Source organism: Panthera leo, chromosome A1 (assembly GCF_018350215.1).
Source record: "Panthera leo isolate Ple1 chromosome A1, P.leo_Ple1_pat1.1, whole genome shotgun sequence".
In the NCBI taxonomy this organism is placed as follows: domain Eukaryota; kingdom Metazoa; phylum Chordata; class Mammalia; order Carnivora; family Felidae; genus Panthera; species Panthera leo.
The window spans coordinates 24475623-24488753 of record NC_056679.1 but is presented as its reverse complement, the minus strand read 5'-3'; the positions used below and the strand labels follow the sequence as shown (position 1 = coordinate 24488753).

At 45.2% G+C, this 13131-nt stretch overlaps 1 protein-coding gene across 7 annotated transcripts in view; it reads right to left on the bottom strand.

Moving 5' to 3' along the window:
* Positions 1-990: 990 nt before the first annotated feature.
* The window catches only part of RUBCNL (rubicon like autophagy enhancer), a 38371-nt gene continuing 26230 nt past the window's right edge, over positions 991-13131 (bottom strand). For 5 of the 7 annotated variants that reach the window (XM_042919217.1, XM_042919299.1, XM_042919472.1 and 2 more), the window contains 5 exons: positions 7327-7565; positions 6249-6310; positions 3460-3613; positions 2733-2823; positions 1418-2246 (listed from right to left, as the gene is read on the bottom strand). In XM_042919217.1, the coding sequence (XP_042775151.1) occupies positions 1975-2246; positions 2733-2823; positions 3460-3613; positions 6249-6310; positions 7327-7565 (818 nt within the window). In that variant the 3' untranslated portion in view covers positions 1418-1974. Of the gene's footprint in view, positions 2247-2732; positions 2824-3459; positions 3614-6248; positions 6311-7326; positions 7566-13131 lie in introns of all 7 variants that reach the window. The other 2 variants (XM_042919560.1, XM_042919627.1) reach the window with 2 other exon arrangements.

The window sequence follows — 13131 nt, the reverse complement described above, 5'->3', positions numbered from 1 at the left end:
AATGAAGACACTGACATGAATCTCACAGACAGGTGATATTAACATACCATGCCGATCCTTGACTCCCAAGAGGGAATATAAACTATGGGCAAGAATAAAACACTGCTTTAAATTTGACTTTGTTTATCTCATCCCATGGACCTAAATTTATATTTAAAAGAGACCTAGCTTAAATAATGAGTGGGCGCACAGCTCTGGATGCATCTGGGATGGGAAAACAAGTGACAGAAGGAGAAGATACCAGATTGGTGGGAGACACTCATTTCTTTCATGAGCTCGATATTATTCCACTGAATACCACACACACACACACACACACACACGCACACACGCATGCACTGGATAGGATTAGGGGAGGACCAGTACCACTCTACAGCCTGCCTGTACTGTTTGAGAAGTTCATCTGAATACGTTTAGTTAGGGCACATGAACCCCAGGGGATATGACACTTGTGCTCCAGGCTGAAGATGTTCCAGGAAGGAATCCAGGCCCAAGGCCCTTCTCAAGTAGGAGAAAGAATGTAGCAGGTAAAACAAAAAAACAGACTCCCATGTCTCAAGAAAGCATAGTGATTCCTTTAACCTCTTAAGGTGATGTCTGTGATTTTAATGTTATTACTAGTATTTTACTAGTAATTACTAGTATTTTAATGTTATTACAGTATTTTCTGCAAACACTTTATGTTCAGTGTTATATGTATGAGACTACATCCTAAAGGGCAGGTGTGAAGTTCTGCTCATCCATGCCTCCCTTGACTTGGTGTGGGGAAGAGAGATAACAAAGATGTGCACTTCTGAGAGCGCCACGTAGAGGTGACTGCGTCAAGCAGGGCCCCTGGGCACGGCTAAGCAACTCAAGCTCATCTCGAAATAGATGTAACTGCAGAAACAACGTACACTCTCCATACGAACCCAGGAACGAGCCGAGTCTGTAACACTGATACAATTACAAAATGGCATTTAAGGCGGAAAAAACTTCCGAGCAAACAGATTGTGGGTCGCACTTTTGTTCATTGGAAGTACCGATCCATTTCACAAGACAAACTTTACAGGAAGAGGAACGGAGTCATCTGTCTTGTCAGTGATAATTCATAAAAAAAAATAGGATCCGATATTAGGTATACACAACCACTCAAATACAATTTAGGAAGTATCCGAAAAACTCTTTAAAAAAAAACAGTAGCAGCAAAAACATTGAACATGTGTAAACAAAACCACCAGTAACAAGTTAATGCTTAATAACAATCTGAATTCTTTTGAAAACATTAAATATATGTAATATCGGCCATTCTTAATATACAATACTCAAAATCTAAAACAATGTTATCAATAATAGACACAAATTGGTGTTACGAGGCATACTGAAGAGTCTTTTTCACAATGCTCGGGGCATCATGATGCCGCAGAGGGTAAACTTTCCGAAAGTCTTCTCCTAGCTGTGATCCTCGCACACCGGGGGCACCCGGACGACTGGAAACACCGCTTGTGAAAGCAGGCTCTACACCCTATGAGCAGAGGGGACAGCTATCAGCAAAGGGGCTGTCTTGCTTGCTCACGTATGTACAGATGGTCATCCCCATCCCGGGGAGAGAGGTGGTCTGAACCCAGAAACCAGAGTCATCCGACAAGAAATGAGGCAGGTTGAAACTAAGCGATTATGAAGTCCCCACTAAGTCATGGACCTGAGGCTGAGAGAGCCTGATACTATAGTGCCCCCAGATCTGCCCAAAGACTGTTCCCTCAGCTGCTGACAGCTGAGGAGGTGGCCCTCACTGGAAATGGCCCTAACTGGAGAGAGCTGCCTCCCTCAAGGTCATCTCTGCATGCGGACACTGGCTCGCATCTGGTGGGTGACTGGTCAACCCTGGGTTTAAAGGCTTGGCTGGTCCCTGACCGACTATGTGACGACAGTGAAGGCCACCCTGCTCCAGAGTGCCCTGAGATGTGCTAAGCCTTCAAGGCCACCATATCCAGCTCAACTCGTCCCTCTGCCAAGCCCTGTTGACTTCACGCTCCCACGGGTGCTGAGCCTGACATGCCCCAGTGAGCTTTCTGCTTGCAAACCTGTGGCTTGGAGTTTGTCTGCTGGGGAGCCTCTCCTGCGATAAAGCCTAATGATTCTGCCTAACAGGTTAGCGGAGACAGCGCTGGAGGGGGTCAAAGAGGAGGAGCAGCTCTTACCAAGGGTAAAGGCAGAATGCATTGCCAGATTGCTCCCATGAAACGGTTTAGAGATCACGGGACTTCCTGGAGGGTTAACACATACAGTAAAACAAGGTCTAAAAATCTCTTCTGTGAAGAGCCAGATAGCAAATGCATTAGGTCTTTTGGGCTACACGGTCTCCACAACAACTCCACAATCTGCCAGTGCAGCGCAAAAGAAGCCAGAGACAGCACCTCAGCCTTAGGCATGATTGTGATCCAATCCCATAACTGGGGCAGTGGCTGTGGAGTGCTTGCCCTGCTGTAAAAGAAGTGGGGCACGGGCCAAAGGGGAACCACTCTTCTCTCCAAACGCTGTACAGGAAGGCTTCACCCTTCATCCCTGCCCCACCCACACACTCCTCCCCATGCACCCCAAATTCCATTAGCTCCCATCCAACATACAAGCACACACCAGCATCATATACTTCAAACAACACTGGGCTTAAGTTATTAAGTTGCCCTTAAGTTAATTTTCTGTTTCGGTTATTAAGCTGTTAGTAAGCTTACGTTATGAAGCTATGAAGATACCTGAACATCTTCTACACGTTTCGGTCTGAAATGGGAAGATGACCGCGGCACTCTGACAAAATTCACAAATGAAGCCCTTTCCTTGACACAGCTGTAAGAGAAGGAGCCGGAGAGTTACTATCCTCATTGGCAATGTTTCTTTTGATGGAGAAGCCAGGTTCCTACTTTGCAGAACTTTACACACGTCAGTTTTAAGTGTCTGTAATTGCAGCCTCTAGAAGGAACAGGATGCTATCTCACGCTATAGTAAATGGATTCGAACGGAACATGCACATGTGTGTGTTGCACCGAGAAATTTCACATCGAGGTAGTTTGAGGCACCGGGAAAGGTCATGATTTTACATATGTGCTTTTAAATGATCTGATTTTGTTTCTGAGGGCTGCACTACAATTCTTGAATTCATGTGGACACAGAGCTCTTGTTGCACTGGATCCCGAGTCCACATGGCTGTACTTGGCACGTCAGGGCAGACGGGAGTCAAGGAAGGCCCCAAGCAGGGCTTGGTTCCCTAGGAAGGCACTTGGCTCAGGCCTGCATCCCGGCCCTGCCACCTGCCAGGGCTGTCACCGAATCGCTCTGAACCTCATCTCTCATCTGGGAAGGGTGCTCCCAGCACTTTCCGCAGGATTTGTGGGGTTAAAAGGGGGTGACGTGTAGAACACCCGCCACAGGTCCTGATGTGGAAGGGACAGCTTGGGGACACACCAGTTCCAGGTGAACCCTTACCTCACAGCCGGCCACATGTGCGAGGGAAGCTTTTAGAATGTCCTTGAGCAAGGGCAACAGCAGCTTTTTCTTGACCCTGACCAGATCGTCCAGGGAGAACAGGTGGAGCTCATTAGTCAAGTGCCTCGGCACCTGCTCAAACTCCTTTAACGTGCTGCCAGAGAGGAAACAAAGAGTAATTCAGGCACCCACCCACACAGCGGTGGGGACACAAGAGGGTGGGGGGCAGGCAGTTGTTGTTTCTGGCACTCACACTTCATTTTTTTGAGCTCAATTAAAAAAAAAAAAGCCCAAGAGCAAGTTAGCCTTACTCACCACCTTACGTTTTGCAAGTCTGTTTGGAAGCCAGGAACTTAAAATTCTACAAAAGCGGATTTCAGAAGGCTGAACCAGCAGAAAAACACGCCTCTCGCAGCCTGCCCATGGGCAGGGTTTCGCTGAGCGAAAGACAACTGCAAATCTATTTTTCGAGACGTAAAAACCTATAACTGAGATAACAAGCACTACCTTGTTCATTTCAGCTCAATTTCAACCATCAGCAGGTGGACCCTTGTCCCAGCCAGCAGGAGAATCACCGCTCACAGGCAGGTGTGGGACTCCCCTCATCCACGAGTCCAGCACACAGCCTAAGGCTCGAGCATCCAACTGTGAGCCGATCACAGCCTCCTGTGTGTCCCAAGGACATTCAAAACTGAACATAACTTTCTCTGACTCCTACTCATCTCCTTCTGAATTTCCTAAATCAGTCAGTGGCATCACCATGCACTGCATTCCCAAGCCAGCCGCTGCCTACCCTGGATTTGACATTCCAGTAACGCCAGGCTGTGTTGAATTCTCCATGCAGCCAGGGGTGCTGGCCCCCCGAGGCTTCCTCTTCCCGGGGGATCCCTGACCCTTCTTCTTCAGTCCAACTCGCTCTTCAAGCTCAGGCTTAGGAAGCCTCGTGGTCCTCTTCCCCACCCCACCCCTTCAGACACCTTTTCTGCATCCTCAGGGCACCCTGCGTATGTGTTTAACACATAAGATCTGTTTGTGCTTTTTCCCTGGTCTTAGCATGAGACCTTATCTGAAGCAGAGAAAAGAAAATTTCAAGAAATTTTTGTAGACAGTAATAATTGTGGGTATTGTTACATATAACAATATGTTACAGACAAGAAAACTGAGAGCCTGAGAAGTAATTAACCTGTCACACCAAGGCCATGAGGTAGGTACAGGTTAGGCCCAATGACTACCGGAGACATGCTCCTCCCCAAGAAATTTAATTCAAAAGCAATACGTTATCATTAAATAAAGATCAGAAACTGAACGAAGCTTTAAAACAAAACAATATTTTAGAGACTATGATCCCACCTACTATAACAAATAATCTTAACCCCTTGAGTAACAACCTCTTTTTCCACTTAAAAAATTCTATCTCTGTCAATGAATTCATGCCCATACCTCTATGGCCATGGCTTCCAGAAATTCCAGCTCTAGAAATTAATCCTAAGGACGTATTTATGGACGTGCACAGAGATTCAGCTAAAACCTAGTTTTTTAATAACACAAGACATTAAAAACCTATCTAAATATCTATTAGGTATTAAAATCTACTGGGTTTAATATCTATAAGGATATTAAAAATCTATTTTAACATTAAGATATTAAAATCTATTAGATAAAAAAAATCTATGAATAAGAGAATAATACTTAAATCAATACCACGTCCTAGTATAGAATACTATACAACCAATGACAGTTCGACATGCTCCTCTATCGGGGGTTTTTAAAAGGCCGTTGATAACACCCATACTCATAGCAACACTATTCACATCAGCTAGAAGGTGGATGGAAGCAACGTTTCTGGTGATGAATGCGTAAACAAAATGTGGCAGATACATACAATGGAATCTTTTTCAGCCCTAAAAAAGGAAGGGAGTCCTGACACGTGCTACAACACAGGTGCAACCTCAAGGGCATTCTGCTGGGTGCGATAAGCCAGTCACAAAAGGAAAGATGCTGTGTGACTGTCCTATTATGAGGTACCCGCGGTCATCAACTTCATAGAGACAGTAAGTAGGATGGTGGTTGCCAGGTGCTACAGGGGCGGGGTGGGAGGGGGGAAGAGAGAGTTACTGCTCAATGGATGTAGAATTTCAGTTTCGCAAGATACAAAAAGTTCTGTGCTTGGATGGCGGTGACGGTTGCCGAAGAATGTGCATGTACTTAAGGGCACGGAATTGTGCCCTTAAAATGGTTAAGACGGTGTATTTGGTTACGTGTATTTTATCACAACTGAAAACTAGAGTGATTTCATCCCTGTACTGGCCAATTCTTCTAACACGTTACATTCACTGCTAGTGAGCCAGAAGATTTAGTGACTTTTTTTTTTTTTTTTTTTTTTTTTTTAAATTTTTTTTTCAACGTTTTTTATTTATTTTTGGGACAGAGAGAGACAGAGCATGAACAGGGGAGGGGCAGAGAGAGAGGGAGACACAGAATCGGAAACAGGCTCCAGGCTCCGAGCCATCAGCCCAGAGCCTGACGCGGGGCTCGAACTCACAGACCGCGAGATCGTGACCTGGCTGAAGTCGGACGCTTAACCGACTGCGCCACCCAGGCGCCCCAGGTTTAGTGACTTTAACAATACGGTCTGCATCACCAAGGGGAGACCGAAGTAGGTGCTGTGCTAAGGGGCCCTGTGGACTGGGGGAGCTGGGACCAGGTGGCACACAGGGGACTGGAAGGTATGTGGGGGCGCCCAGCCCTCCTGGACCCAGGCCTGGCCTGTCCCAGCCAAACACTAGTACCTTTCAGCAAACCGGCAGGTCCTCAACAGCTTCTTGATGTGAAAAAGTTGCTCCCGGGTTTCCTAAAGGAAGACACCAAACGGGGGGGGAAAAGTTAATGTGATAAATGACACAGAAAATGTAGAAGTTAAGTCTAAATGTTATTTCTCACTTTGAAAGGCTACAACTCTATAAAACAAGTCTTTGAAGTAAACAGTCGATATAGCAGGGGTTCGTGACTGAGTCCAGAGATCCGCAGAGGGTCCAGGATGGACCCAACTATTGTGGGGCCTGAAGCTTACATAACCATTGGGGTGGGGGCCCTCTTTGAGGAGAACACAAAACTATGCACAAAAAATGGAGATCCTGCCATTTGTGACAACATGGGTGAACCTGGGGGGCATTATGTTAAGTGAAATAAGGCAGACAGAGAAAGGAAAAAGCTGCATGGGCCTCACTTCTATGTGGAATCTTAAAAGGTCAAATACACAGAAGCAGATAGTTGTTGAACAGAAGCTACCGGGGCGGGGTGGGGGGTGGGGAGGTGGGGCAAATGGGAAAACATCGGTCAAAGGGAACGAAGTTGGGGTTCTGTCGGATGAGTAAGTCTAGAGATCTAATAGATGGTATGATGACTATAGTTAATCATAAGTGTATTGAATACTGGAAACTTCCTGAGAGAGTAAATTTCAGGTGCTCCCACCATACACACACACACACACACACACACACACACACACACACACACACACACATAAGGTGGCTGCAAGGAGATGGATAGGTTAATTAGCTTGAGTGGTGATTATTTCACTTGTATTTGTATATCAAATTATCATGCTGTATACCTGAAATATAAACAATTTTATTTTGAAAATAATAATAAACAAATTTCAAAAGCTACGTGTACGTGCAGAACTATGCATAAATATAAAATGTGGTACGGGGTCTTGGAAAAGGCCCTGAAGCTGACGCTCCATCCGCTGGTGGTAAACCCGCCCCTTGGAGGGTCTGTCTGGGTCCCTTGAGACGGTGGCATCTGCCATCGCAGGGCCCTCCGAGCCTCTGGCCCGGCCTCCCCCCAGCAGAGGCAGCCGCTCACCCTCACTCTGTCTAGCTCCTTGGCCTTGGCATACAGGCTGTGGCCAACGCTCAGCAAATTGAAAACCGGCTGGTGCCACAGGCCGTCCAGCAGCCGTTTGGAGAAATTGCTGACGTAGTACTTCCTGAAGTCCCACAAGGTGAGGATCCGGGCAGGGATGTAGGTCTCCGCGTAGGAGTGACAGCAGTCACAGAAGTACTTCCCCAGGTATTCGCAGTACCGCAGCCGCTTCACAAACTCTGCAGGGCACACGGAGGGTGAGCACACGGGACGTGAGCGCAGCTCGCCTGGGCTGGCAACGTACCCTCCTCCACCCCTACTTCCCCTTCCCACCCCACGTTCAAGACTGCTGGGTTTGTGCCGCGAGCACCATACTCCACCTCACAGCGCCTGGGAAAGATCCGGTGGGGACTGAAGGCCGTGGGGACTGGAGGCCACGCATTACGGCCGCTCATGAGCTTTGCTTTGCGGAAACAGTTGTCAGAAAAACAGAAACCTCCCCAAACACTCCTGAATTTGGAAGATGGGCATTGTAAACTGCAGTGGAGCCAAAAGAACATGAGATTCGGAGTGCGGAAATCTGGTGGGAGTCCAGACTCTGTCTCCCTCTGGCAGGCGGCCTGAGGGCTGGCCGGAATCGCTTCAAGCTAACTGTCCTGAGGCCATAAGAAGCCAACTCAGAACCAGATGCCAGGATATCTCACATAACGAAAAGTGCTTTGTAAATTGTAAAGCACAATATGTACACAGTTAGGGAGTGACACCCAAAAAAACTTCCTGGATAAATCAGTGAGAAAAAAAAAAAAAACACAAAAATGCACAAAGGATGGGAATAGGCGATACAGGGAAACACGGAATGCAAATAGCCAGTAATGACGTTGAGAAACGACCTCAGTAACAAAGACGTGTGTTAGCAGAGCGAACTCCTTGGTTTTGCATCAGACTGTCACAAATTTAGAGCATCCAGAGCAGGTGAGGTACCGGGGTGGGCACTCACAGGGCTGACAGGAGGCTACTGTTCAGGAAGAAAGTTCCATGATACACTTTAATTCTTCAACATGCGGCAGGAATCCTACTTCTGTGACACCAGACAGAAGTGCTAACATGCATGCGTGGAGACATAGAAAAGTGTTCATTATAGCACATTTATAGTGGAGGGGGTAGCAATCTAAATACACATTAAGAAGCAACTAGTTAAGGAAGTATGATGCACTCCACAGTGAAATGCCAGAGAGCCTACGAGATACATTTTAGCCCATGGGCAGTGAGCGCCCAGTTACAAATATGTATAATGTGATCTTGATTTTGTTTTGAAAAATACACAGGCACAGTCCAAGAGGATCCCCACCAAAAAGGCGATAGTGACTACTTCTGGGGCGGTGGGGGAGAAGGGTTTTTGTTCTTCACATTTTTCGAATTTGGTAAAATGAACACACATGGCTTTCAGAAATATAGCTAGCAAAATACACTGACAAGCAAAAAGCACAGAGACAAATGCAATACATACTTGGGTGCCTACCACCCAGTTAAAGAAGGCAACAATTCAGTTAAGTCTCCTGCGTGTCCCTCCCTTGATATCGAGTCTAAGATGAGCAAGGCTGATATTTACATGCGCCATTTAACTCATGGGTTTCTTTGTCATTTAAATACCATAAGGCATCATAGACATATTAGATGATACATCTTGTGAAGATTAAGTGAAACTGTGGATGGGAAAGCAGCCACCACAGAACCTGGCACACTGCAGATTCTACATCCAGCTTCCTTAAATACCAGCTTCAAAAACAAACAAGGCCACTTATGTCTTCATGAAATGTTGCCTGAAGGATACTTTATACACCATGTGCTTTCCATGAGTTAGGTACATGGTTATTCCTATTTGCTTCTGCACACGTATTTCCAAAAAATAAAGAAAGAACGAAAAATAAATAAGGCCCGAGTGCCTGCAGGAGCAAATGTTTATCGAACGCTTACTCCGTGTCTTACGCTGGTTAAATGTCTTACATACACTGTGTCGTTCTCTGCTCAAAACTTTAAGAGGCAGGGACTATTACTTTCCCTATTTCGCTGATGAGAGCACAGCCGGTGAAGTTAAGCCACATGCCAGAGACACACAAACAGTAAGCAGGCGAGTGGGATTCCCCCTCACATCTGGCCTGACGCTCTAGCTTTTGGCCATTATATCCCACTCTTCCTCTGCTGCATTGGATGAGGGCAAGGGCGAAGAGCTAATAATGCCTTTGCGCCTGCCCAAATTATTCCTCCGACCCAGGTCACACCCAGTGTGATTCTTAATGATTCTTATTATTTACAATAGTTTATGTTCTACAAAGTTGCCTTGAATACCGAATTAGTGAGTACTGAAGGGCGTCCCAGAGTAAAATACAGGGCTAGATTCCTGTGAGCCTCTAGTAACAATATTTTTGCCAACCGATCAATATATAATCTTGTTTTTTGTGTGTTTTCTGATTAATGATACCTTATTTAATGTATTTTGTTAGGGCGCACCTGGGTGGCTCAGTCGACTAAGCGTCTGACTCCTGATTTCAGCTAAAGTCATGATCTCACGGTTCATGAAATCGAGCCCCGGCGTCAGGCTCTGTGCTGACAGCGTGGAGCCTGCTTGGGATTCTCTCCCCCTCTCTCTTTGCCCTTTTCCACTCATGTGCACGTGTGCTGTCTCTCTTAAATAAATAAGCTTAAAAAATACACATATATATTTTTTTTATTTATATCATTGAATTCAGGGCCAACAGCACTGTAACTCATGCCCGAATGAAGCTTATCTGATGCACGTACATTTTCCATAAAGCAAATCACAACCTTCTTGGGCTTAGTAACACTACACAGCACTTTAGCACTACACGTGGGGGGTGTTTAAAACAGCTAAGTCACCGACAAAAAAAGGCAAAAGTGTGAAAAAAGAAACGGGGGGGGTGCTAAATAAACCACAAGAAGACCTTGTTTACAGTACGAGAGATAAAAAAGAAGGCAGAGCATCGCCTTCTTCAGTTTCGGCTGCAAACGTGTGCTTCGGGGCAACTCAAATTTCGGGCGACTCAAAGTTTTGGTGTTTTGTGCATATCCGTGCTTGACTATGAAAACACCATGAGTCATGATCTTGTGGTCACAAATAAATTTTATCGAGTAGATGATTTTGCAAATATGGAATCACAAATACTCAGGTTCAACTATAAATACGTGTGTACAGACGTCTCTCTGGGGTTGATGAATTATCATTAAGACCTTAAGAGCTCATGTTTATGTCTGACTTCTCAAATTTGAAATCTGGAGAAGTCTTTTGCATTGTGTCTACTTCCCGCCTTGGATTAAGATTTCTGATTTGGCAGATAATGAGTATTACTTCGCTTGTGACAGGGCCTTGATACATTTTATATAAAATGGGCAAAATGAGGTATACTCTGACCCTTCCACTCACCATTTCTGATCAAACTTAGCAAAATGGGAAGAGGAGGGGGGCAGAAGGAGACAGTACATGTTCCTGATGTAATTCATCTTCCCCTAACATCTACTTTCCCAACATTTCAATACCTAGTCGCTCACTCTTCGAATTTCATTGAATATATACTAAGCACTACTCTGTCCATACAGAATCAATTACGTCTACCTCTCTTGGTTTCTTCAGTCCGTTCATTCAAACAGAGCAAAACAATGTATCCTAAACCAGTGGTTCCGGGCCAGGAGTAATTTTTTTCTCCCTAAGAACATTCGGAGATATCTGGGGACAGTTTCACGGAGCCACTGGCGACCTCTAGTGATGCTACTGGATGCCCTACAATGCACAGGACGGCCCTGGATGACAAAGTCAGTGGTCCTGAGGTTGAGAAATCCTGCTCTAAACCAGAACTGCTCTCAGCTGAGGAAAAGGCAAGGTCACAGAAAAATAAATAGGAAGGAAAAATTCCAGAATAGTGTTGTCCCACAGAACTTTCTGTGAGGATGGAAATGTTCTAAGCCCGTGCCCTCCAACAGACCAGTTACTAGCCCCATGAGGCTACTGAGCACTTGCAATGTAGCTAGCATGCTTGAGGAACTGGATTTTTAACTTTATTTATTCACTCATTTATAAATTTTTAAAATATATTTACTTATTTATTTTTATTTTCTTTTCGATGTTTATTTTTGAGAGAGAAAAAGAGACAGGGCACGAGCCTGGGGAGGGGCAGAGAGAGAGAGAGGGAGGGAGACACAGAATCTGAAGCAGGCTCCAGGCTCTGAGCTGTCAGCACAGAGCCTGACGTGGGACTCGAACCCATGAACAGCAACATCATGGCCTGAGCCAAAATCAGATGCTTAACCAACTGAGCCACCCAGGTGTCCCTGGATTTTTAACTTTAATTAATCAGTTGAGCGACTGACTCTTGATTTCAGCTCAGTTCTTGATCTTGTGGTTTGTGAGTTCGAGCTCCACAATGGGCTCCGTGCTGACAGTGTGGAGCCTGCTTGGGATTCTCTCTCTCTCTCTCTCTCTCTCCCTCTCTCTCTCTCTTTCTCTCTCTGTCTCTCTCAAAATAAACTTCAAAAAAACCCCATTTAATTAATTTAAATTAAATTTTAAATAGCCACATGAGCTAGTGACTACCATGTTGGATAGTGCAGTTCTAGAATAAAGGTGGCTAAAGAGAAATGATAGTTAAACGCAACGTATTAAACATGGTTAGAGTCTGGATGGAAAAATTAGCTATAATGACATCTTGAGAACAGCAGGTGAATATGGATTGGTATGAGAGAATATTAGAGAGTTGTTATTAACTTTCCTTGGTATGCTAACTGTTCATCATCCTTACTTTTAAAACATGCTGAAGCATTAAAGGGTAAAACGTCATGTTGTCCGTTCACTTTTCAAATGGTTCAGGGTGTGTGAGATTGGAGGAGACGGAGGAGACCTGACAACTAAATGCCATGTGCAATTCTAGGTCATTGGTGAAATCTGAATGAAGTCTGTGGTTGAGTTCATAGACGTGTACCAATGCTAAGTTCTTAGTTTTAATGATCATATTCTCATTTTTGTAAGATGTTAACATTAGGAAAAGCTGGGTGAAGGAAATACGGAATGCCCCCGTACCATTTTTGCAACTCTTCTGTAAGTCTAAATCTATCTTAAAATAAAGAGTCAAAATATATCCTAAGAACTATATAGGAAGCTCATAGGAAAAGTCCAAAATTGCCTACATTGGCTGATAATGTATCTACTCTCTGTGCCCTGGGTACCTCTTCAGCATGTGTTCTCCTGTCCTCATTACTCTCCAGTCACACAGGACTTCTCTGCCATTGCTGCAGGCCCTTTGCTCATGGTGACCCCTAACCCTTCCCAACACACACACACACACACACACACACACACACACACACACGCTTCTGGGGCCCATCACTTCCATGCAGAACTTCTCACTCCCAGCCCCACGAGCCCAGATTCAGTTCCTGTGCTGTAAATCCCACAACACTCTTGACTTTCTATTTTGTTACAAACGTTGCTGATGTCTACGCCTTCCTGTAAGCAGGCTCCATGGGTGAAGGACCACAATCATGTCACCAGGGCAGGCATACATCTCCACAGTTGAACAAGCTTGGGGAAATACTTAAAAAGTTGGTGGAATCACAGTCACATGTTCATAGTTTCTGACTCATGCTCTCAATCATGCAGATACTGAGGCACCAGGATATAGTGGTTAACCAAATAGACGTGGTCCCTACTAAACTAGCCGGGAGGCTGAGTCACTTAAAGAAAACTAGTTATAACTGTGAAGAATGGCGGGCCCAGAATCCCAGACAGATTTCTGTTTT